We start from the raw sequence: 26,615 nt of genomic DNA, 5'->3' as shown, positions 1-26,615 counted from the left end.
TATACCTGAAATGGTAGTTAAATTCTCAAAGATGTGTTGTTTTTTTTTTCCTGCACACAAAGTGGACGAATGTCTGAAATAGGAGGATAAAACATTTCCTTTCATCGTTCAAAAAAACCTTAATATTAGGTTTGTGTTACATTTCGATGTTGGCCAATTCTTTCTGATTACTTTTAAATTATAGCTTTTCCATGATAATATGCAAGTCAGCATCTTCCCCGTGGGGCAGCAACTTTGCATTGGTAACAGGACATACCACTATTAACACTCTAAATTACAGCTCCTTGGCCTTGTCAAGACACACACATTATTCCAGTTTAAGTGAAATGCAAGAATGTTTTAAGTCTCTTCCTGCTGGAACATTCCATAAACCTATGAAAAGCAAATTCTCCATCTCTCATCCCTTATCTGTCCGTAGGATGCTGCCTACAACAGACTAGTCGACTGAGCAACATCTTGCTTGTTGGGTAAATGAACACATGACAGGACATTCAACATCATGTGACCATCTTACAGCAAAATGGAGACAAAATGCAAGGGAGTTTATTGAGGGATGGATTGAAAATTAAAGTCCCATGTACGCAATGGCAAATACACACTGTAAGAAATTCCTCTGCACCAAGAATTCAGCTGTTTGTTTCTTAATGTAGGCTCTAGTCGGCTGCGTTGGCTCAAACTCCATTTCCCTGTGCCTTTGAGGGGTGAGGGTGTGAGAAAATGGTCCACAGGCCTCAAAGGTGATATTAACCACAGAGGCAGAGCCTGCTTCTGGTTTCCTTTGCACTCATGGGAGCAGAGCACCATCAGCTGACTTACTAACCTCCCTGCAATACAGACCACTTAGTTCCTGTGTGATTTGTCCTCTATTCCAAGTCTCAGTAGAGACTGTACTTACTGCAGTTAGCCAAATATTGCATCTCAGATTGTGCTTGATTACTGCAGATATTGAAACTTAATTTATATGCATATTCATGTATTCTTTATTAATTTTGTATATTTATAGAATATTTTTGTTAAGTGAACTTATTTTATCCTTAGATTTCCTGCTATAGGTTTGGGCTTTATATATTTCCTAATTCTCTTAAGAAAAAGGTTAAGTCATTCAGAAGTTCATAAATGCATTTTGTAGTATACATAGACATTTAATCTAAATAATATGTAAATTATAATGTCAGAAACGAAGGCTGTTACCCAGCACACTGAACGTGAGCACTAGTCTTTTTCACTCAGAGTCTGTCGTGTAACAACACTGTGAGCCACGTCGTGGTTGAATGCTGTCCTCTGAGCTTGTCATCCATCAGAGAATTCCCATTACTCATAGAACCTATGGGCTCATGTTATTAAAGAACTGCTTGATTTATACTCAAGTAAAATGAAAATGGAAGCTTTACCTTTTATGAGATATTTATAAAGCACATTTCTCATCTGTTACATTTTGACTGAATCAACTTTGGGTACCTCGTTGAAGCACTCTAAAGAAAATTTCCAATTTCCAAAGGCCATTATGTGAGTGGAATACAAAACATCACAACTGCAATTTAATTTTTAGCAAAAAATGAATTATCCTCTTGCTTTTACTTTTCATGATTTTAGGCAGTTATGCTTTTAAATAACTTTGTGACAGTCATCCTTAATTATAAAAAAAATTAATAGCATTCCCTACATGATCCTTACCTATCTATGAGGGTGTGAAAGTTAGTGGGAATCACTCTCTCTTCTCATCATTAATTTATAGTCGAACCATTTTGTTGATGCTTTAGTCATCAAGCAAATTTCCGTCATTCATTTCAATTTTCTGCTAACTAATCAAACACTAGCTGGGGAGCAAATGAACATGGCTAGCATTTTTTTCAGAACCCATTAGTATATTGAAACCTAGATTATGTATTTATTTATTTAAGATAAAGTGAGCCCAGAAATTACTTAGCTAAAATCTAAGTTTGAAAACAGAAAGCTGTTTTGCCAAAGCTAAAGTCTGGCATATGAAGTACCGCCCATCCTCTTTTGATTTTCATATCACCATGAAATAGTCTGTAAAAAGAAGACCTTAGCATTTAAAAGTGTCCGTTTACAAAATGGCCTTTTGGAAGTATTTGCTTATTTCACTTATTCCCTAAGATTTAAGTCTGTGTATTTAAAAACAAAATTGTATTTCCCAAGAACAGTTAAAATAAGCACAGAGAGATCCCTCTCTCTCATTCTCACAAATGCAAAGTCATTTCATCCTTCAAAGCTCAGCTCCGGCACCCCTTGGTGAAGCCTTCCCTGACCTCATCTGGATGGGGTCCCTACCCTAGCTTTTAAAGCTCTAGCTCCACAGATCTTAATACTTTCTACCTTGGATTAGGTTGAGCCAGGATGTTTCTGTACTTGTGGTTCAAAATTTAATATTACATTAGGTTCTAATAGTAATAGCTGTTAAACTTAGTTTAACTGATTATTTTGTTATTTGTTATTTTGGTTACATTGCCCCTACTAATGTGTAAGCTCCTTCAGGTAAGGATGCATATATGATTCTTATTCAAATTCTACACCATACATGGCAAAGTGCATGGGGGGAACAGAAGGTACTTAATATTTATTTAGTTAATGAATGCATATTCCAGACTCTATTCTATAATGATAATTAGATAGCAAAGATGTACATGTGGGTTGACTTACTTTCTAAATTCTCTCTCAAATGTTGTCAGTCTTTTTCCACAATTATTCCCAGACAGTTCAGCTTATTCTTAGATCTGTAACTAGAGCAATTTAGTAAAAGAAACAAACAAACAGAAAACAACAACTCCTACTACTAATAGCTGAAGTCACATGGTGTTTACTATGTGTCAGGCACTGTTCTAACTACTTTATACTTATGAACTTATTTAATCTTCCCAAGAACAAAATGAAGCATCCCATTATACAAGTGAAAAAACCAAGGCTCAGAGACAGTAAGGAACCTACGTGATTACAAAGCTGTGAGTGAGGGAAGCAGTTTGCTTTTAGAGTCCATTGGCTTAATTACTTCGTTCTATGTATAGCACCACAGTGTAGAAGCTGTGGAGATTTACCATGGGCTGTGAAGCGTTGGAGGAATCTCCAACTAAAGTAGCTACTATACCCTGGTTGACTATATATACTGTGACTATAGATTCCACTAGCACTTAACCTATTCCCAGATCTAATTCTGCAATTCTTCAGTTATTTATCTGTCAAACCTTCACCTCAAATTTTGGTTAAGTAATGGATTGTTCTAGTGGTTGTGTTATGTAGTGCTGAACAATATTTTCCATCTCATTTAATAACCCTAACGACCTTGTGATATAGGGACTGTTGTCTCCATTTTTCAGGGACATATAAAGTGCCCACAAATTAAATAACACCCCTCAATTTAGATGATACTCCTCATCACAGCTTAATTTCTTGGTTAGAAAATTAAGCTCAGACCAAAGCTATTCATTTCCTAGACTAAATAATGATGCTATTTCAAACTTAAAAAAAGAAACCCTCTGGGTTAGCTTTCAATGTATATGAAAAACAGTATATCCTTTTGAAGTTTTACTGGCTCAAAAAATAGAACCCAAAATGGAAGAGGTTCATTAATCACTAGTTTTATTCCTATGCCAATGTAGAAATAGAACTGAAAAAAGAATAAAAGTGGACTTTCCTATTTGCTTGTATTTCCTTTGAAAATTGTGAGGTTATCTCTAAAGTACCACTATAATTTTCTTGACAGAAAATTATTTGTGGAATAGAGATCTTGTTGGCAGCAGGGATAAGGACTTTATTTCTAAGAACACGAGCCAGAAAATGAACAGATTCCACTGGCACCATTGTGCTTAGTGCCCAGATAACAGAGGCAGGGCTCTGTGTTGTAGGTTTTGCTAGTTATCCCCACTTTTGTGGATACTGGCATTTCTTCGAGAGAGGCAGCCAAAACCTATGCTAGTTTTGTTGGTATTAAAAGATTAATTAGTTGGTCCTGGTTTATAGTAACAGAAATCCATCAGGAAGAAACTAAATCAGTTTCACTATTACGATAGCCTCTAATGTGCAGTTGGCTCTGAAATACCCATTAATTATTTAAAATAACGTCATAAAAGTGTATTAATTCTTGCTCCAGCAAAAGCTGATGCTGGGTTAATGTGAACTTATTAATGATCTTGTTACTAATAATGTAAATTTGCAGTTTTGGTCCAAGTCACTGCTTGGATCAGAGGCCCATCACACATCATAACTACTTTTTTTTCAAAAATATCTGGAAAAAGAAACATTTCAAATCTAATTGTTCTCATTCACAGTATATTTTTCTGCCTTAAAGGCATCTAGCATCAAATCTCCCTACTTGATGTGGTTTTCACAACAGAAATTAAAAATAAATTTACTATTGTCTGGCACTCTCTGAACAGGAGCCCCTCTCTCTCCCTTATTCATTTGTCTTTTAATTTCTTACTCTGTTATTCCTGTCATCTCTCTTCTACTCCCAATGTCCTCACAATGACATTAACCAGAAAAACTAGAGATTTTCTAAACCAGTGGCCTCCCAACATTTTTGATTATGTACTTTTCAGGGAGGACGTGTATGCTATTTACTTATAAATTATAACATATGCTTTCATTTAATATATCATATGTCTTATAAAATATATACAGAGTGAAAGGATAAATTACAAATAAATGTGAATGGATATTCTAATATTTTCCTCCTTACACTCACCCTTGCCCACTCCTTTCAGGAGACAACTGAGTAGTTTCTAAATAACGTTTACCACTCAGATTGCTATATAACTATTTAGTGACAATTAATTGTTTTGTGGCAAAGGGTAATAATCATCTCAAATTTGAAGAGACCAGAGCAACTAGAGATCAGAGACCCAGATTTTACATAATTCTTCCCTCCCTCTTGTCCCCTCATGCCCTGTTTTAGCATGGAAATAGCAGGGAGAACAGAGAGGAGGTTATGGATAACTGACCACTGATTTTGGTTGTATGACTTCATTTCTTCTGTATCCTTATGACTCGGGTTCTTGACTCCTGATCTTGTCTTCTGAAAGTAAATCCTTTACCATGACATGGCTATTCATTCATTTAAACACTTATGAACAGGGTTCTAAGCTCTGAGATGGATGCTATAGACACAAAATTAAATTGCTACAGACATAAAACTCTCCCCAAATGAGCTGACATTTTCGTTAGCAACGGTGGGATCAGATGTATTTGCAGTAAACATTCTAGTAGGAATAAGTCCTCTGTGGGTGAAGAGAATCAAGCAACTAACTTGGCTGAGGAAACTGGGGAAAGTCCCTCCAAGGTGAAGACATTTGAGGATCCTGCAATATGAGCTTATCCGGTCTTCACCTTCAGCCTGGTGGAGACACAGCCCACGAGGGCTGGCTCTAGTCGGCAGAGTTCCTCCTGTGAAATGGCAGGAAATATTATTTGTCTCCACCTGCTCTGTAATTGCGGAAGTCAAAATCATGTTACTTGTCTCCTTGTTAAACCTGTGCTGGTGATAACCATAACTGCACCATGTTGAGATAGGATCTGATTCTAGCCTCCTACAAATCCACTTTTTGTCAAGGAATTGTGTCATTGCTTTTTCTTGCAATTGACCGGTGCTTCCCTTGGTACCCTACTTTAGCCCATCCTTCTCTCTCTCTGTCCCTCTCTGTCTCTCTCTCTTTCTTCCTGTTTTCCTTCTTCTCCCTGGCCCTACTCCTCCTGTGCCCTCACTCCCCTTCTCTCTCACTAATGCTTCCTGCCTCAGTGCTGGCCTTACGTGTTAGTCAAACAAAACCCTTATTTGGGAACTTCAGCAGTGTTTCAGGGATTATATGCTTCACAATGTAAGGAACTCTACCATCTGGCTCATGGTGGTGTACCACGTCCACAGAACAGGACCTGGGATATTGAAGATGCTCAATATTAACTACTGATTAATTTTACCAGACAGTATATCTAGTGTTATCCTGTATCATATAATTAAATGTTTTTGCATTTCTGGTTGGATTTAGGGGAATTATGTTTGCTATGAGGCAAAATATTTGAGCCCCAAATACCTGCAGGTATATTTTTGGCTTTCTAGTTGTTTATAAGCCAAAAACCTAGTTTAAATAGCATGAAAAAAATCTGATGGTTTTCTGTGGCTTAACACACAAAATGAGCTACTCACAAAGGTGCCAGTTTTACCTGGGACACAAATCCAGTTAAAAATATGGCTGAGAAGACCTGATGTTATCCATCTACACATTGACTTTCCACCTGGTAACAACTTTTCTCTGCCAGCCCTAATGTTAGAACTAGGGAAAAAGGTTTAACAACAATACAATCTGCTCAATAAGCCTGTGTCTTTAAAACCAGTGTGACCTTCATGTAAAATCATACTGTCATTATGAATCTATCTGCAGAGCTGTGTATACTTTACTCTGTTTCCCATCCCTTCCCTCTTTGTCAACTGATACTAGGCTTATTAACAAACTCTAATTCTTCCACTAGTCCTTGCTTTCATTCAATGTTGGGGCCACAGCTTAACCATCTTTTAGGTTTTTATTTCTTAGACAATTTTTCCCTTCCCTTTAATATTTTTCTAGCTGACCTCCTATCTTGGTCCATTCCATCTTCTGCATAATTTACTATGTACTTTATGTCACCCATTGGTCAATGTTAGCTTTCTTATGCTACAAAGCCCCCATATAGGCATTCAGGACATAGAAAGGATCAGGAAGGTTAGAGCAAGAAATGAGAAAGTCTTTTCAGGTATAGGTGTGCTTTTATCAAATACGTACATATTTTAAAGATAGGGTAAGGAGATAATATTTGATTTTTTTCAGTCATTGCTAATCAATGTATTACATTTATGCACAGATAAAGTACAGTATATACAGTATAATATTTTGGTCCTGAGCAATTTTTCCATAAGAAAGAGTATAGCATTTGATCCACATCACTTCCACACATAAAATAGTTTCCTAACATGGAAAGGTATTCTGCAGTGTGAAGTTAAAGCGTCAAGTATTTATACAGATACCAATTGACACTCCTAGTAAGTATGTGTGGCTATCCTTAATGGCCACAGAACACATACGCAGCCTGTTTATTTCACTCACCACATGCCATGATATACTGGAATATATTTATGTTAGGTGTTGTTCCTCAACATATTCATGTTATGAGTTATCCTTCGATAAATATTTTCTCTTTCTTCTTTGATAATAGAATTTTCAGCAGACATCTTGCCCAGGATGCAGACTCCATTTCTCAGCCCTTATTGCTAGGTGTCGCCATACAACTAAGTTCTAGCACATGAAATATGAGGAAAAAAAAAAAAAGAAGTGCACTCTTTCTGGGTCTTGCCTTTACCCGGGGGTGTGGCCATTCCTGCACCCTTTCCTCTTCTTACTGATTTGAATATGGATAAAGGTTCAGGGTGGCAGGGCAGTTGGATAAGAGGGTCTAAGGTATTGAAAACATAAGGCCTACATATTGTTCCAGAACTACCTATACCCAATTATATATGTGTGAGAGAAAGATGTTAGCCAAGCCACTTTTTTTTTTTTTTTTTGTGGTACGCGGGCCTCTCACTGTTGCGGCCTCTCCCGTTGCGGAGCACAGGCTCCGGATGCGCAGGCTCAGTGGCCATGGCTCACGGGCCCAGCCACTCCGCGGCATGTGGGATCTTCCCGGACCGGGACACGAACCCGTGTCCCCTGCATCGGCAAGCGGACTCTCAACCACTGCGCCACCAGGGAAGCCCTTAAGCCACTTTTATACTGGTTTTCTGTGACAGCAGTCAAATGAATAGCATAAATGATACAGTTTCATTGGCTGCTGGAATGTGAGGTTTTGTTCAAATGTGGAATTAGGTGTCTTTTCAAAGTTCAAATCATTTTTATACTATCTTTTGTGTTTATTTTGCTTGGTAATATGGAATATGCTTTATGAAAGCCAATAAAAATATTTTATATATTTATACAACTATTATGGCTATTCAGAAGTTTGGGAACTATTTAAATAGTCCCTAGGGAAGACTGAATTTTGGACTCTCTTTAATTAGTAAACCACCATCAAGAACAAATACACTAGTTCTTTAAAAAAAAGTCTAACCTCAAGTCTTTCCCTACATATTTTCCATCTTCACATCTCATTTGGTTTGAAGAGACCACTTCTTAGACTATCTCCCTCCTCCACATTTCTTTGGAATTTGTCTCTGAGAATTGCTCTTAACCAGCTGCCTTACCCCAAAGACCCACCCACGCCCTATAAGCGCTGGTCATATGCCACACGATCTTCCTGGCTCATTTACTGATGTCTGCTCATGATTTATTGGTTTCCCTTTGATTTCAGTGGCTCCAATTTAATGATATATTTCATCATATTTAAGGAAATTATTAGCTTAAAGGTCAATATTTACACATACTACAAACGCAGTCATCTCCAATTGACACTCCTAATAAGTATGTGTGGCTATCCTTAATGGCCAGAAATATCATTGGAAAACAAGAAAAAATACGTCATGCTGAGCAACAAACGCCTGCCAATATTTATAGGTTTGAAGGAATGATAATTTGTATCTAAAGTACAATGATATCTCTAGAGTAGTAGTTCAGTGCATTCTGAGCATTACCCTTATAAACTCTGTTTTTGCTTTCTTTTCTCAAGTTTTAGAACCTGATTTTATCCTGAATCCCTCCCACAAAAAATTCATGTTCATAAATTCTATGAAGGATTTGGTTCACTCATATCAGATAATGAGCTGATTAAAGTTCCGTAACTAAAATTTTATTAGCTTATATTATATTTCACCTTTTCTAAGCTCTTAATCTCAAAGCTGTCACAGTGGTTGACAAATAGTTTAAAAGATACAACTAAGCCAACTCTTTTCAGAATCAGTCCCCTAACACTTTAGACATGAAAATGGGGTCCATGTGGCTCTCCAAAAGGTTTATCTGTTTTAAACTAGTTGCACTGGCATTAGAATTGGAGTAGTTGATTGAAACTTTTGTTGATATTTTGAAAAACTTCATATTTGTTTTCATTTCATAAGAGTAATAATAATCATAATAACTATATAGATAAAGGGTTGTTTTGTGCCATGCAGAAAATGCTTCAAATAGTTTATATATCGAATATTATTTTGTTTTTGTACTTCTGTTCATTGTATGCATTTCACCCAGAATACTATCACCTTTTATAAAAATTATATAGGCTAAAAATTGAAAATCCCCTGCTTCTATCCTTTTACTTCCATTCTCTCAAAGTAATTGCTGTCAACAATTTTGTGCCTATTTATCTAGAATTTTGCATATTCGTATTTAGTCATCTAGAGAGGTTTATAACCCATCTATATTTCTATCTGTATCTGTATCCACACATTTCATCAGATAAGGTTGGGATGTGCTACAAATATTGGTCTGCCACTGTCTTTTTCTATGTATACTATATCATGAGCACCGTTCAGTTAGAGCACATGGATCTCACTCCATCTTTTTCATGGCCACATAGCATTCCAAACTATAGATTAAACAATCATTATACATCCTTTATTGATGGAAATTTGGATTGTATCTTTTTTGTCAGTAACATAATACAATGATGAACATCTCTGTACATATATTTTTATGAATTTATTTTGTTTTTTCTTTTGGTAAAGTTCTAAAATGGTTAGTGCACAACTTGAAGGTATTCCAGCGCTCATTCAACATCAGATAGAACAAAAATTCCTACACATTTTGCTTCTAGAGGCTTCTCCCATAATCATACTTCCCCAGAGTAAATTCCAAACCTGAAACTTTGCATTTAATCTGTTCATTACAAAGCATCCCAAATGAGTTGTAGAGTCAAAACAAATTCTCCACCAGACAATACCACAACACTTTAGAATGATGAAATGCTTAAAATAGAATATTTAAGTTAGAACTTGTAAATGAGATATAATTATGGCTCTTGTAATGCAACTATGCTATAGTGACATGTCCAAGAGCAAATTCTTTCCAGCATTCTTAGTATTGATATAAATGTCCAAGTGGTGAGCATATGTTTCTGGAATGTTTAATGTTTCTGTCGGCAGTTGGGCAGGGTCTGTCTTATTTTAGGGAAGCTATGTCATAGGTCAGTTAATACTTTCTTACGTCATTATTACATTCCCTCCAACAGATTTGATAGACTATATGGACATTTCTGAAAAAGCGACCTGAGCAGTCCAATCATAACAACATTATGCAGCATTAACTTTTTAATACAATTTATGTAAAGAAGGAAGAGCTCGCCAGAAGCACAGAAAGCTCTGTTGGCATGTAGTTTGAGCACATTGATCTTTGCTGTAAAGTCTTTGACTTCACTTTAACTTATGATATGTTACTGATCTAGTTTGTTAACAAAACTACAGTTTATGGAAACCAGATTTCTTCACCAAAAGAGAGTTGAAGATTTTTTTTTTCTCATTGTAGATAGCCCCAGTTGAACAGAACTAAGAACCTTAGTTTTGTCTTAGGAGAATGGGAATTATGGATTAGTATTATATCAAGAGAAGGGCAAGAATGTTGCACCAAAGTGTCCAATCTGCAGGGTTTTTTTGATGCCAATGGGCATGTTGGATTTACAGAAGAAATTTTACTTGTATTTACATCCGGATTATAGAGTACTACAATGTGGGAAGAATGCTGGGGAAATCCTAAAGGTAAGACAAACTTTGGTCAAGAGTTTTCTAACTAAATCATGATCCATGTGGTTCCTTCCAATCCTTGTGTCTCTCACTTGGAAACTTCTTGGGGGATCATGGCATCTACAGGATTAGTCAAAGGTGCCTCAGCATAAAAATTTACTTCAGTTAGTCATCCTTTATGGTCAAGAGTTTAAAAAAAAACGTTCATGTAGCTATGGATAGCAAATGTGCCAGGGTATCATTTAAAATAGCATTAGCATATTTTGGGGGAGGGGGTATTGTTGCCTTGGTATATGCAAAGGGCTCATTTAAAATATGTGATTTATACCACTTTTATTATAATAAAATATACTTTTTAAAGGGAAGAGAAGCAAGCTGAAATAAACAATTTTAATTAAAAATTACCATGACATTCTTTCTAAAAATCAGAGATCACTCTTTAGATAGGCTTTGAACTATCTGGTGGCTATTTAATTCCAGCCAAAGAAAGTGAAACCAGTTCTGTCTTCAACACAATTCCAAAATAGAATGTTCATGAGCCATTATAAATATTATTAGTGAAGTGGATAGGTTATCCTGTTATAATTTTTACGTATTTTGATGATTTCCCCAAGAAGATGCTCTTTGAGTCATACAGCTACACTACTGAGCAAAAGAAATGTCCACATATCTTTTTAACTCTAGCAAAATAATAAGTGACAGAAACAAGGATATTTACAGAATTCCAAAAGCCAGATAATAGGTGCATGTGTCTTACCTTTCTTTTACGAAGTCTGACTTGGTTATCTGTGGGTTCATGGGTGGCCAGAGTCTCCTTTATGTGTAAACACTGCATGCCATCTCCTGAGTTGACCTTTGGAAGACTTCTGTTTTGATGTTCTGAGAAACCACTCTTCTCCAGGCCATTTTCAGCTGACATTCCACTAGGGCAGGAAGGAGGCTGCAGAAGGCAGCTTCCAGAATCTGTTTTTAATAATGGCAGTCCTCTGTCTGCACAAGGAATAGCCAGGAACTCATCTTGTACTGCACTGCAGGTGTTTCTTTCATGTTCATCTTTAGGGAAGTCGGGTTTCCTTCGATGCTGAGCAATTATAGCAGAATTAAGCAATTGCTTTTCCGGCACAATATCTTTCACATTCAAAGAGTCACATGCATTCATTTTGGAGGCATCTTTTATTTCACTTAGGCTTATATCCTTACAAAGCTCCAGGCTTTTACTCACCATGTCAACAACTTTTCTGTCCCCCTTTTCCTCTACCAGCACTAAATCAGCTCCACCAGCCATTCCCCAGGAGTCATAAGAACCTTGGTTACTTTCCATGATGGGCAGCGTCTTTACTAAGGAGCCTGCTCCTTTGATGCTATGTTGGTCTGACGTTTTAGGCCCTTGAGTAGTTAAAATCTGTTTATTATCTGTAAGATATAGATCAGAATCAGTATCCTCGTCAGAAACATGCACTAGTGTTTCCGTGCTGGCCTCCAGAGAAAGAAACTGATCTTCACCTTCATGGCTGTCATCTTCATCCACCTCCTTTGAAATGTGACCCATTGGCCTCCCAGGAATATCTCTCAGCTCTGAGCCATGACAGCAGTCTGGTAGTGAAACACACCTTTCTTTGCGGTCCACATTTAGAGTTGCATCTTTTTCCATACTTGCCTGCAAGCTGTCAGCTACTAGTCCATGATGACATGCTGTGTTACAATCATCAGAATTAAAAGGCTGTCCCATCCATTGGGTCACATGTTCTTCCCAGCTTCTCTTTCTGATAGCTACAGACATGTCATCGTAGTTTAACAGCAGATAGAGGGATACGTTCCATATGAGACTAAAGGAGATGAAACGATGAAAGATTACTTCAAATTCACTGATTGAAGAAGAGAGTAAGTTTTGTCATTGCACTACCTATTAAAAAATTAAAGAAATATACATAGTTCAGGATATAGTTCTAAAGTCAAAATATATCTTGGAAAAGAGAGCACTTAAGCTGTGCTATGAAAGATTAAGAGATTGTATAAAGCTTCTATTTAATAGCCTCAATAAGGTTATTTCTTTAAGAAGCAGCCTAATAGTAGAACACAATTTCACATTCAATATTTCTGGTCAAAAATCATTAACAATACTTTTAAATGCAGCTGGATTGATTGATCTATTAACGAATAAAGATATATATATTGAATATTTAAAATTCCATTAGGAAAATATTTGGATCGCTATACTAATAAAATTCACTGGAAGAAACTAGTTGCTCTAGCTTAGATGCTTTCCTGATTTACTTTTGTGGACACAAATCGTTACAGAAATCTATTGGCTGTTTGGTTTGAATTGCACTGAAGGCCACCAGGGAACTGTTCATGCAAAACCTGAGCTATAGAGACAGCATGTGTAATGTATTAGTGTGTGAAAGAGCTAATACAGATCCCAAACTACCAGAATGCATTTACTCCAGGGAGTGACTAAGAAACATGGAGTAATCCAGTTTAGCTCATATTAACACATAATTCATGCATAAGAAAGCATAACACACACCACTTAAAATGTCTTAGGATAAATACATTTACATGCATCTCATTGCTGCTACGACCCGCTAGCAAGCCAGTACTGTTGAAGCTTACCGAAATTAAATAACTTGCCCAAGGTCATACATCTAGGAGGTAAGCCTGGATTCAAAGTAGGCCCCGGTTCTAAGACCCAGGCTTAGAGAGCCAACAAACTTCATCCATGGAATGCGATTCTACTGCCACCTCTTCCCTCCACACATCTTTAGTAGATATAAAGTCTAAACTCTTCAGGCAGGAATTCGGGTGACCCAAAAAGGAGATGTGAGCATGATAAGACAACTGAAATAATTCTTCAGAAATTTCAGTCTCATTCTCTTTGGCTTCTAAGGAGTTTAATTTGTATACTTCTGTTAGCATTTGGCCATAAAATTTTAAGTAAATAAGAAAACCAGACATAAGATAAGGTCAGAATATAAACACATTCCAGGTATCCATCCTTTTTGCCTTAAATTATTCAAAGCCTTAGTTAAAGGCAACAAATTATACCAATGTAAACTCAACCTTATAAAAATGACTAGTCCAAGTGTTGTCCCATAATGAAACCTAATGACTGGACTGTAAAAGAAAAATCTTATTCAAGAGCAGACACTTCCAGTTTTTACACCACACAAGAGCTGTCAGCACATGACATGGATCGGCTTATGGATTTCAATCATAAACAAGATTAACTGAAGTGCTGGGTTTGGGTCACTTCAGTCTATTGAAAAGGACTCTGACTCCCCACCAAAGATCGCAAGCTATTCTGACTAAGCACATGCCAGAAAGGTAAATATTCCCATCTTGTAAAGACCAGGAATGTACTAGAATTTTGGTATCCCAGACTGACCAAATATCATTCTGGATACTATTCCGTTTCTTTAAGGGTCTGTGAGTATCTTTGAAAATGGTCAGCATTCACATTTTCTATGTTGGCATTCATAAGAAAATATAAAGTCCCTGAATTCCGTGCATAAGTCATTATAGTGTGGGAGGCTACGGAAAAGTGGAAAAAACGCATAGATGCAGGCCAGAAAATTTCTGCTTTCATGGGCAAATTTGGGTTGTAATAGGGCGGTTCTGTTTTAGATGCTTTCTTTTCTTTATTTTTATCCAGTGTAGAATGAGCAGGCTAACTTAAGAAATGCCAAATGGTATTAGTGTCATTCCTAAGCCACGTTTACATTTAAGTTGAGACAATTCTGGTTTTCTTTCTCTGATGAAGAAGGAGAAAGAGTTTTATTAACCCCTTGGGGAACAGATTACATAAAATTTTTGCCTTTAAGTCCTGACCATAATATTAATTAGTTTACTGCACTCAACCTTGGCAAGTAGGTAAGTATTTTTATAACATCAAAGGAAGACAGTTCAACAAGTTCTGAGACAATCTAGCTGCAAAGAGAGATTATAAATTAGATAGATTTGACACAACATTAACTCCTTCTTTCCTAATTTCTAATCTACGTTCTTTGGACATTTCCAGATCATTCCTGTGAATTTATAGTGTCTTTATTGTGAAGACATAAAATTTCCTAACTCTCATTATGACCATCATCACTACAGTTTGAATGTTCATTCCATATCCTGTGGTCTGATAGATTGTTTTAAAAACTTTATCTCAACAGGCTTTCTTATTCATACTTCCTATTTTAATTCTGATTTGTAAGATTTATAGTTAAAACCTGCCTTCAGGATCTAAAGGCTGAACACCGTATTAATTAAAATATATTGTCCATCACATCGGAGTATATCGGCCCCATTTTCTAAGTCATCTGAATTGACTAGAATCTGTCCTGTAAGATTTAGAAGTCTTTGTAAAAGACCTCACTTTCCCTTTGAGCCTTCTCACCATTTCTAATTACCGGCTACTTATTTTGCAAACTTCTACTACTTTTTCTTGTAATCACTTTTATGCAGTTTCATTCAGAATGAGCTCAGCTGCTGAGGATTTGGATGAAGGATCTGGAAAAGTGTAAGTCATTCCAGGGTGTTGATTTTATGAAGTGAATTTCCATGGGGATTTTTCACTTCTTAAATGCATGTGTTCAAACACCACTGTATTAATATTACAAGAAACTCTGTGTACCTCTAATTATGTAATGATTCTGGAAAATATTTGTGAAATGCCCACATTTGCTTTTTGTGATATTAGTGCATAGGCTGTTTAGACACAGAGTGATTTAAAATTTATTGTTTGGGTTAATTTCATAACACCACTCTTTAACATAAGCATACAGTGGCATGCAGTGTATATTTTAAAATTAATCAAAATTGAATGTTACTGTACTAAAAAACAATTGAAGATATTCTAGTTTGAGAATCCCTGACCTGTGTCTGACATCAAACGATCATGCTCTCTTTTGCACTTGCTCCTGAAATAAACACATACCTTGTGTTTCGACTTGGCAAGTGTTCCTAGGAAAGAAGAGCCTGATGCGAATCACTACTGCCGATACTATAGCCTGGGAAAACACGGTGCAAATGAAGTACTTGTGGCTGAAATCAAGTGGGCAGTACCTTAGAACTGAGAGCAACATTGCCTGATCATAATCATTTATTCAACAAGTGTTTATTTAGTGCCGAATGGGCTGCAGACAGTCTACTAAACATTGGGAATATAAGCCTAAGTATATATTATCTTGTTTTATCCTTTCAGAAAACAGATGACGTATATAGGTATATGTATACATACACATATACAAATAAATACGTGCGCGCACACACACACACACACACACGCACGCACATGATTGACTCCTGGGTTGTTTTTAAACACCTTCACACAGCTGCTGCATATTTAATAGAAGGCATAATCGTACTGCCAGTTTCTCTGTATTTTCCTACTTTCTCCTTAGATGGCTGGAGTTACTTCTGGTTTCCCATCAGGTCTTTCTTCTTAATTACCCATCCCATGTTAAATTTCTCCTACTACTCTCTTCTCCTACTCTTCTCTCTTCTCCTACTACTGCTTTAGTGCATATCTATATGTAATAGCTACCACATAGCGTGTACTCAGTCACTGGGAGAAAGAAGAGAAGACATGAGGGAAATAATCTCCTTTTAATTAAAGGTAGGTTAAATTCTCTAACATGCACTCTTGCAAGAATAGAGAATGCATCTGAACCAAGAAGGGAGCATTTCTACAATGGCCCACATTGTTGCTAATATAAGGGTCAAGTTGGTGAGGTGGAGAGATAGGGAATCTGGACATCCTAGAGGGATGTGACATCTTAGTGTATCTTGGCCTACGCTCAGGGAGTCACCTTTGCATGTAATAAGTGCCACCCAAACACTTATTGAATTAGACGATTACAGCAGAATCAACATATAAACAGACATGATCACAGCGTACTCTAGTTCTTCAAATGTGTGCTCACTGATGGCCAAGTAAATCTGCCTGACAGTGAGCATTTGCGGAGGTCAAAATGAAATTCATTTTCTTGATGGAGCTGTCAAAGAACAAATTATCTAGCAAACTAAATTGTGGAACATTTGGGCACCTTCCACTGCCCCCAACTCAATGATAACACGAGAGGAATGCTTTTCAACGCAAAACTGTCAAATATTCAAGAGGCTTAGGATCAGCGAGAACGCCTAGAACAGATATGATTATTCTTAATCTCTTTATGTAAATGAATGAACAAATAGCAAAAAAAAACCCCAAAAACAAAAAAGATAACACATTCAAAGAAAGCATTTCTAAGAGTCTAATCAGGGTAGCCAACTTTTAGTAAAAGACAAGTAGTGCTTTTTCTTTAAAACATTCATGCTAACTAATTGAAATTAGACAGGGCTAGAATTAGGCTTAGGAGAGAGAAACCTTTAATAACGATGCAAAAACCTATCTCTGTATGACTACAGGCAGATTTCCTTTCTTTAGTGGCAATCTTTGTCTTAATCCTTCACAAAATCATTATCTATCTACTTTTACATACTTTGTCAAATGTTGGAATTTACTCATTATGCCTCATTAGCTGTCTGTGGAAAAAACAAACTCCTGTTAAAATTCTTTACTGGTAAATTACTTAACGAAGCTTAAAATATTATATATGAAAAAGCTTCCATGTCTTTAGGTTGTCTGGAAATCATTAAAAGTCTTAGTAAATTACAGAATAAACCATCTGTAATGAGCTAAGTCAGTGGATTGAGTAGTACATCACTTTTTCCGAGAGACACATCCAACCTTCCATCATTTTTGGTCTTTAGAAGAAGAATGAATAAATAGGTACCCAATTAAAATATTTTTTTAAATGTTTACCTATTTTTATGTATATATTAGTTTTACTAAGCTTGGTAAGTTTTTTCTCTTTCTTAGCTCTCAAATATGTTCCAGGAATCAAGTAAATTTGAAATTAACTCTGTCAATCCACTAGAATTCTGTCAGCTCATCAGAAAAGAACAGGCTGTTACAAAGTTGCAAGTTAATATTTCTGAGGTGCCCTATTTTTACCTCTGGCTTCCTACTATTTAATGTAGCCCCAGTAGTTTCTAATTCCCTTGCAGGGAGGAGCGCAGATACTGGCAGTGTTTGACTTATCACCACTTTGCCGCTCAGGTCAGCCAGGTTTGCGGATTCTCAGAACGTTTTTTTAAATAACCACGCGTAATTTGAGTAAATCTTTAAAAATGTCCTATTTGTCTGATGCCACTAAGACTTTTCTGGGGATAATTGGTTTCTAAGAGATCCCAGAATTAACACAGTCTTGGGGGACAATATTGCATCATGGATGCAGTAAGTATTTATAGACACCTGTATTTCCTTCAGGATTCCATGTTTTATTTTTTGAGAATGTACACAGTCTTCTCAATAACAGTGTTCCATCTGGTACAGAACCCTTTGAGCACCTAGAACTACATTGTATTTTAGCTATTTCTGCAAATGAGTTCATTAATGAATAATTAATCATTTAGTTTTTTGATTCATATCTCTTTTCTGCAGAGTCCCTTATAACCAAAGAAAAGTATTGCCTTTGCTCCTAACTTATTTCACTTGGAATTTTTCATGCAACAGGAAATAGCTTAGAGTTAAATCTGATATCAAAAGTTTGGCTGGTTTTTTTTAATGGCAAAGCAATATGATTGAAATGTGGTTTTGCCTTATTATAAAAAAGATACTTCTGTTCCACAATGGACATGAATTATAATGCTTTATCATCAGCATAGTGAGATGTGGCTTTGCTTTAAGTGGTCACTTTCTATTTTTAACTTTGCTATCATTTCTAAGAACACTCTAAGGGTAGACACAGTAATCACCAAATATAAACAAGAGGGCTACAGCAACACAGGTGCTTGGACAGTTAGGTGACAACAGAATACTGAGATTTCAGTCATTTGGTAAGTACAACTTTCACTGCAATCAGGAACATGAAATCACTGAGAACTTAGCTACTTCTGTTAGGTTGGTATCCTATCAGGGATTGATGCCTCTGATATCAACTTTTTTCTTCTATATTTAATATCTATAATTCTTATCTTATTTTGTCATCTTCCTATGTACATTTGAGCTTGTTTTTACTACCAAGTGTCCCATATACCCAAGGAATAGTAGGTGCATTAGAAACTTTTGATGATCGTGATAATAGTAATAGTAAAAGAGCTTCCATGTATTAAGCATTTACTGTGGATCAGGCCCTGTATTTGGTGTTGCACTTACACTATCTCCTTTAGTAATAATACTCACAAATACTCTATGAAGTAGGTACTATCATGGTCCTGATTTTACAGGGAGAAGTTTTGGCAGGACTAGGTAACTAGCTCAATCTCTAACACCTATTGATGTGTAGTGATTATTACCTCTATTTTTTGTGAAGGCAATATGTCTGTTAAAGAAACTTTTTTTTTTTTCTGATGATTTGCATTAGTTACTTAGGTTTTGTCTTCCCCAGTTTTCTCACTTCTATAATGGGAATAATGAAAATTGTTGAGAGAGAATAATATTGAACTATAATAATAATGAGCGGATAATATATGTAAAACACTTAATCCATGGCATATTGCAAGAACTCACTAGATACTAAATGATGATGACGATAATGATGATGATGATGACAAAGATGGTGATGGCAATGATTCCTTTAGTTTTTGACGGATCTTAGCTGCAGAAACCATGGCTGAGTAGGAGCTGGAACTATCCCTTGCATGCCCATGTTATTTCAATAGAGATGAGTGATTTGACCACAAGGTGAAACACCATGATTCTTTCTTTCTTGATTCATTTGACCTCTGCTTTTTAAAACAAAATTTTGTTTGTTATACTGTATGCGACCCAGTTTGTACGTACAAAGTCTCATCTAATGCTCAAAATGACCCAGTGATATAAATATTTGCATTATCTTCCAGACTTTACCAATAAAAAGCAGAAGCTCAAAGTAGGATGGGGCATGCTTGAAATCACAGAGCAAGGATTTCAAATGGCAAAGATGCAAATCTGAGCCAGTTTTCTGTCTCTTCCCACGAGCTTTCCAGTACACCACCCCCATTTAAATTGTGGAAAGTTCACTAGTGCTCTGCTCTCACTGGCCTCGTGTAACTTAACTTTGAACTATTTTTGGATACTCATGCTTTCTCCTGGCTCTTAATGAACTTGTAATGTCATCTTATGAGAGTGCTATTAACCTCTGGCCTCAGGCTCTGATGACTTTTGCCAACCTCTTATTTTCCTTCCTCTTTAAAAATTATTATTCTATCATTACAGGATGTCTGGAAAATTTAAAAAAAGTCTCACAGCACCAACTCTTCAATGCTGGTTTTCCTTTCCTTTCTTTCTTCTTTCCCTCCTATTTATTCCACAAACATTTATTAACAAACATGTATTGACAATACCTGACATGCTAGGTATTTTGCCAACTGCTGGGAATAAAAAGAAACACTGGTTGAATTTCTAAGCTTGCTTTCTGATCTTCCTACTTCCTTTGGATCTCATTTCTATTAAAGGACTGATTTCCTCTGGATTATCTGAACTGTATTGCTAAACCATTTTGTGATTTCAGTCTAATAGGAAAACCTTTTCACACATACAAGCAGCTACAACTGCTTTTTCAGTTCTCTATCTCAATTCATGAGCAAGTTTATACACATGCTGTTTACATTGCCTTTCAGCTTTTTTTACATCGGAATTCCTATTTAATCTTTTCAAGTTCCCTTATATACTCTATAATCCACTGAATCAAAATCAATAATCTCTTTTAAACTAGGTCTCAAGATCCACACTTCACCTTTTTTCTGTTTACCTTCTTCAAAGACTAAGCGCATCTATTTCTCACAACTCTATGAGCTGACCGGCAGTTTAACGCCAAACTGGAAGTAGTATGCTGTATCTCTATATCCACCCCAGAGCCAATCTGTATTTGGGCTTCTCTGTAAGCCTGTTTGATTTGTGCAACTAAGGGGCTTATCATTCACCTGGGAGAAGAAGGTATACTACTTACGCTATTTCCTTCAAATCTGGAGGAATTTTCCCTCATCCTCTTTAAATTCTCATGTACAATTCTTAACATTTATTCAGATAATAACATTTTCTGATCCAGATCTAAATCATCTCTCTTTTGGAACTTCGTTGTACTATAATGATTTCTACAGAGAGAATTCTCATCGTAAGATGATATTGACACCAATTCATTCCTTCTCCAAGAGGAAACAAATGAAGTAAAAACAAAAGACACATCTTAAATGTCCCAGTTTAGACTTGTTTTAATCCTCTAACACCCATCCTCTATAAGTAAGATTAAACCATGCCTAAAGTATTTGTAGTGAGGTGTACGGTATGAGCAGGTTTGGATATGGCCAGAAAAATTCTCTTTTTTATTATAACGTCCTCTAGAAAAAATTAGATAAAATGGTGTACTAGGCCCTCTAGTAATCACGCCATCAGTTATATAGGCTCTTGCTTTACTGCATTTATTCCTCACTCCAATCGTGCAGAGTGTGGAGACACTGGAAGTGCTGAATAGCCTATTTTTAAGTGGTAATAGCATCAGGAAATCCAATCTGGTTCAGAAAAATGGGGAGAAAAAGCATCATGACTCACATTTTCTCTAAAGAAATGGGATGTACTAGAAATGACACATATTAGCTTTATTAGAAGGGCTCTTGCCACGGAAAGTGCAATGTTTCGGCGTGCAAAGCAACATATACTGTCATATATGAAGAATGTACAGATCAAGCAGCCACCTCCTCCATTTGACACTGCACTGGTCAGCCATTTATATACTATAACAAACTCTGGATTCTACAACTAAAGGACTTTGTAGAAGGCTCAGAGGAGATATATGAACCAATTAAAAGACTGTAAATAAGCTGTAGAAGGGAAGATGAAAGGAAGTGGGTTTATTTGGCCTAGAAATGTACACTTATGTTTTCACACGTCCATTTAGGCTTTTCACATTTCCACTGAGGTAGAAACCCACAGAACTGGAAACAGGCTGCAGCAATAGAGATTTAGGTTAGATAAATAAAAGGATGTCCGGGTACGTGAGATTCTTAAACCGATTCCAGTGGGGGGCAGTAAAATCTTTTCCGAATGCCACTGGTTAAGTTGATTTATAAGGATACCATTTGGAGGCAAGGATATGAATCAGACAACCTCCTTTCTAGCTCTATGTTTTTAAGAAACACAGTGTAAAATTAATATAATTATTAGCATATGGATTGATTTTCTTGGCATAAACATGAAATGTAACAAAACAGTCGCAAACAAGTTACTCCTTTAAAATGTTTGTTGAAGGTGTAAGAAAACTTTTGCATTTGAGGAAATTTCATTACTTAGTAAATTTGATTCTTTTTTAAAGCCATTATTTTTTTTTCTACACTGTAATACTGGTGGCAGCTGTAAACCTTTTTTTAAAAAATAAGCATTACAATTTTCTGTTTAAGGTAGCCTTCTACCGGATACGAATATATTCATACTTTATTATGAGCAGTTATTATTTGAGAACAAGGTGATGTCATATTAAGTTACCTGAATTATGATACAGGGTACTATGGTTCCACTGTCATCTCTTCTACTAACTAGCGGTGTGACCTTGGACAGGTCATTTTTGAATGTCATGCTTCACCTCCCTTTTTGGCACCTTTAAGACAGTGTTAGAAGAGGTGACCTCTTATATTCTTTCCTTCCTTAAAATTCTATTGAGGAATTTTATTAAATCATAATTTAGACAAGTCAATATTTTATTTTTAACACACTTAAAAAACAGATTCTTTTTATCACTTTTAGAAGTCTTAACACAACAAATTGTTAGTGAGTAGTTAAAATTTGTCAATATAACTTATTCTAGCATAAAATTTAAGCATAATTAGCTAATACAGCAAATGGTCACCTTATACTATGTAAAAGTTTATGATGAAAACACTTGATTTCTTATGATCCAACTGTCAAATAGCTTTCATATTTCATTTGGGATATTTTGTGTTCATCTAATAGATTTGGAAATATGCACGGGTATTTGTTCCCTTCACGTACCATTCCATATGATTTCTGTAAAATAATGATTTTCATTCTAAATATTCAGGAATATAACAGTATGTTATGCATTAAAACTCTCTGTTATGTCAGTCGTTACTAAATTTCTTTTCTCATATATTGCACATGTAAACATAACTTAAATATACTATAGCCCAGTGGAAATGTAATTTTATGATTACATGAATTATGAATACAGATCAGCTTTTCATATGATTGTAGTGATTTCCAGCTGCCTTAAAATAGTAACAATGAATGTCATTGTCATTGAGATTTACTTTATTCAAAAATATTCACACAGAATATGATCCGAGCAGTGAATAGTGAATTCAAGAAAGTTAATACAAATTAAATCCAATTCTGATCTTTAAATTTTTAAAAATCAGATTAAATACTGTTTAGGATAGAAATATTTGTAAAATTTCATGTGTTTACTCTTTTTAAAAATAAACCATTTAAGCTGTACATTAGCAGTTTGACCTGTGGTTGAAACTGGGTGGGGAAATATTGAGGAATCCAATCTTCATATTTTAAATGAGACTCAAAATTTTCTTTGGAGATGCATTATTAAGAAAAGTCACTCTATAGCGGGATCTACTTTTCCTGTTGGCAAACGACGGGGAAAGAAAAAAAATCATTTACACCTCACAATGTGTGAGAATATGTATCTGTTTCATAGAAACCATATAATAGGAAAACTGGTCTGTCTTCTGGCTCCAGTCATAAATAAGTTAAGGATTGAAAAGGGATGAAAATAAGATCTTAGTTTACGGAGAAAAATCTCCATGGAGCCTATTTTAGAGTTGACATTTTGCTAAAACAATTTGACTCACAGTTTTTTACTTACTAAACTTTTTCCACTTCTGATTTCGTGGCTCAGCTCTAAAACCTAGGAAATCACCACTCCGTGCAAGATGCTAACATTTCTCTCAATCTTTCTGCCTCTTCAAAGATTGCCTCAAAGCGTAAAGATAGATAGTCCACAGCGTCTTACCTAGACGAGGAGGAGCTGAAACGCCGAGGCAAGACATGCTTCAACACTCAGCCTAGGAAAGGAGTCCGTCCCCGTTAGTTTCTCCAAAATATAAGTTCACATTTCGTGGTTGAGATCATGGCTCTATTCTAAGCAGTTCTGCGCAGTGTGTGATTCTAACAAAAACAGCCTCCGCAGCTGGAGGGAGCCTTAGCTGAAGCCGGAGTCTGTCAAGGCGTTCCTAGTGACTTCTGTCTAGTAAATTCAGACTGATGTTTTGCAAAAGGGGCCTCCACAACCAGGCCCAGATTGCCTGGGAAGCATTTCCTGCCTCTGAGTGGTGTGCATGTGAGAAAGACTGAACTGAGAGGAGGGGAGGGGGGCAGAGCAGAGGCCCGCCCAGGCGATTTAGGAGTTCTGATTTTACACAGAACTTAAGTGAGTTTGTCAAAACCCTTGAGGTGATTAGCTGGAGAGTCATAAAGCTGTAGAGCTTTTTCTATCCCAGGCTGCTTATGAAAGAAAAAGAAAGAAAGAAAACATCGTTCTCTCCTTCCTCTACAACTTTTCCACTTTTATTCAATGTATACACACAATGTAAGCAAAATACCTCTGCAGTGCTCCTTTCAAAAGATCTTTTAAGGGAGCAAGATGCAGTTAGTTTTAATACCGTAATTCTTCTAAATTTGAAAACCTTTTTAACGCTCCTTCATTTAAAATGCTGCAGCCTGATATACCGTACCTGAGAAGGTCTGTAAGTAAAATCCTAGGAATCCAGCGAATAGAACGTTTTCTCCCAGATCTCTCCGACCCCAAGAATCCTTCCCGGAATTAAAGTAGTTTGTGTCATGGCATAGGCAGCATTGCCTCTGGTCAGAATCTTCCAGTTACACACATCTAGTGCTGGAAAAGCAGAAGACAGACTCCATCTTGATCCTATTACAATCTTGCTGACATTAACCACTTGCAACTGCTTCCATCCAGCAGGACAGAGTGCCCGAATCACTCTAAATCAGCTCACAATATCTGCATCCTTCCTCCAACACAAATGTTGTGAACTATCGTCTGTTTATCTTTTCTGCTTTCTTGTGCCTCCACTGGATGACTTCCTCCTAGCTGCTCAGGGCTGGGAACTTGGACTACCATTTGGTTTTGATTAAAACCAGACAGCCAACTCTGGAGAATTTAGGGAATAAGCTAATGGAAACTGCAAGTATGGCTTTAATTAGTACATCAATTAATAATAGATGTTCGCTCGTCTTATAATAAGATGACACAAATATAAACGCAGAGGAAGCTCAAGTCGTTTCAGGAAAGAAGTTGCACCAATTCTGCTTCCTTTATGACCCAGAATTCTCTTTAGGGAAAGCGGAAGGAAAGAAGAGAGATGTGGCTTTGGGACATCCAGGTTGTGGAGAGGCCAGTGGAGCAGCCTGGTTGTTTATACCAGAGAAACAGGAAACAGCATCTCTGAGTTTAACTATCTTGCTTGGTTGAAACTGCTCAGTAATGTCTCCCTTTACAATCAATGGATTCTCTCGCTGTTTATGACTTAGGCATTTCTTTCAGTGATTAGTGACCAGATTAATCTGATTATTGGGTCTACATGGGGCTTGCAAATATCCAGAGATTTCCAATAATGGGAGGCACAAGAACAATTCCAATTTCAATATGATAAATGAGTAACATATAAAGAGGTACAAGAAATAGTAAACCTGTTAGCCCTAAGATCTATGCTGTACATCTCTGAAATTGTAATCAGTTTTCATTATTCATGTTTATTCTCAGTTGGCTCTAATTTTTATAAAGGCTGACAGACACCTAGATATTGCAATGATCATCTTTTGAGTACTTCCTGAGAATACTGAGTAGGTGATAACTCAGAGAAGTACTATGTTATAGCCATTATTTCTTTTCTTATTGGAGAAGAAAATCTCTCGAAATTAGTGCAAAGCATGGACTACTAGAAATATTAAACTTAATGTTTAATATGTGGTTTATATGTTAAATTTGGTTAAATGGCAAGAATGACATATTACACATTGCTTTTTCAGATGAGAAGCATTCAAATAAAGACATTGAGGCAGAAACAATTTTTAGAAGTTTATGTCAAAAAACGTTACTGATTAAAAAATGAGCATTTAGATTCCTTTAAGTTAACCTTCAACCACATGGCAAGAAGGAAGTCCATAATTTCATAAATTCTTTAAAGAGTTATTTATGTTCATACTCGGAATAATTCCACTGAAACTACTGCTCATTTAATCTTCCCAACTATCGTTGTATGTATTCTTATTTTTATTTTACAGATAAAGTATTAGAAATTTATGGAAGTAATTTTCTCACAATCAAATGATGGAGTGGCCAAGTCTACACTGGAACCCAAATTTTCTGATTCTAACTCCCTGAGTCCAACTGTCTCTCTTGACTCTCACTTAATTGCTGTGTGAAATTGGGAAGACTTCTTAAACTCTCTGAGTTTCAGATTCCTCCTTATAAATAGGGACAATTCCACATAACTCCCAGATTGGAAAACAGGATTAACTTTATATACAGATATATTTATAAATTATATTTCTTTCCCTTAGGAAAACACTGGAGCAGAATGGAATGAGAATTGATGTAAGTTCTTTCCTAAAATAACTTGTATATCTCTATCCCTATCTGCCTCTAGCCCTGCCTCTGGTATATAGAGGGCTAGAACATTCGCACTCTGCTAATTCTTCTTAGCTAGATTCTTCTCATGAGTACTATAATCCCCACCCCCCTTGTATAATTTAGCCTTGTTTCTGTTTATATTGGCCTGAGGAAACAACAAAACCCGATTCACATAGATTTATAAATGCTTTTTTAGATATCTAGACACTCTTATTAGTAATTTTCTCCTTAACGTTCTCTTCTCTAAACAAATAAGACTTCATGATTTATTCTATTATTAGAAGGAATACTTCCCAAATCTTTAATCACTCTTATTTATTTTTCATCCTTCAGTTGCCTGACTCCAA

The 26,615-nt window shown here is 36.3% G+C and overlaps 1 protein-coding gene across 1 annotated transcript in view; it reads right to left on the bottom strand.

Annotated features, from left to right (window-relative positions):
* LOC309977568 (rho GTPase-activating protein 7-like) overlaps positions 1-23,840 on the bottom strand; it is a gene marked incomplete at its 3' end in the record, with an annotated part of 191,275 nt that extends 167,435 nt beyond the window's left edge. The window contains 2 exon segments of the mRNA XM_082863708.1: positions 11,400-12,545; positions 23,632-23,840. Coding sequence (XP_082719834.1) covers positions 11,400-12,422 — 1,023 coding nt within the window. The 5' untranslated portion in view covers positions 12,423-12,545; positions 23,632-23,840.
* Positions 23,841-26,615: the final 2,775 nt, after the last annotated feature.

The sequence above is a fragment of the Leucopleurus acutus genome (genome assembly GCF_964270905.1).
Source record: "Leucopleurus acutus genome assembly, chromosome: 21".
NCBI lineage: Eukaryota > Metazoa > Chordata > Mammalia > Artiodactyla > Delphinidae > Leucopleurus > Leucopleurus acutus.
The sequence above is the reverse complement of the archived record's forward strand: the minus strand, read 5'-3'. Positions and strand labels throughout refer to the sequence as shown.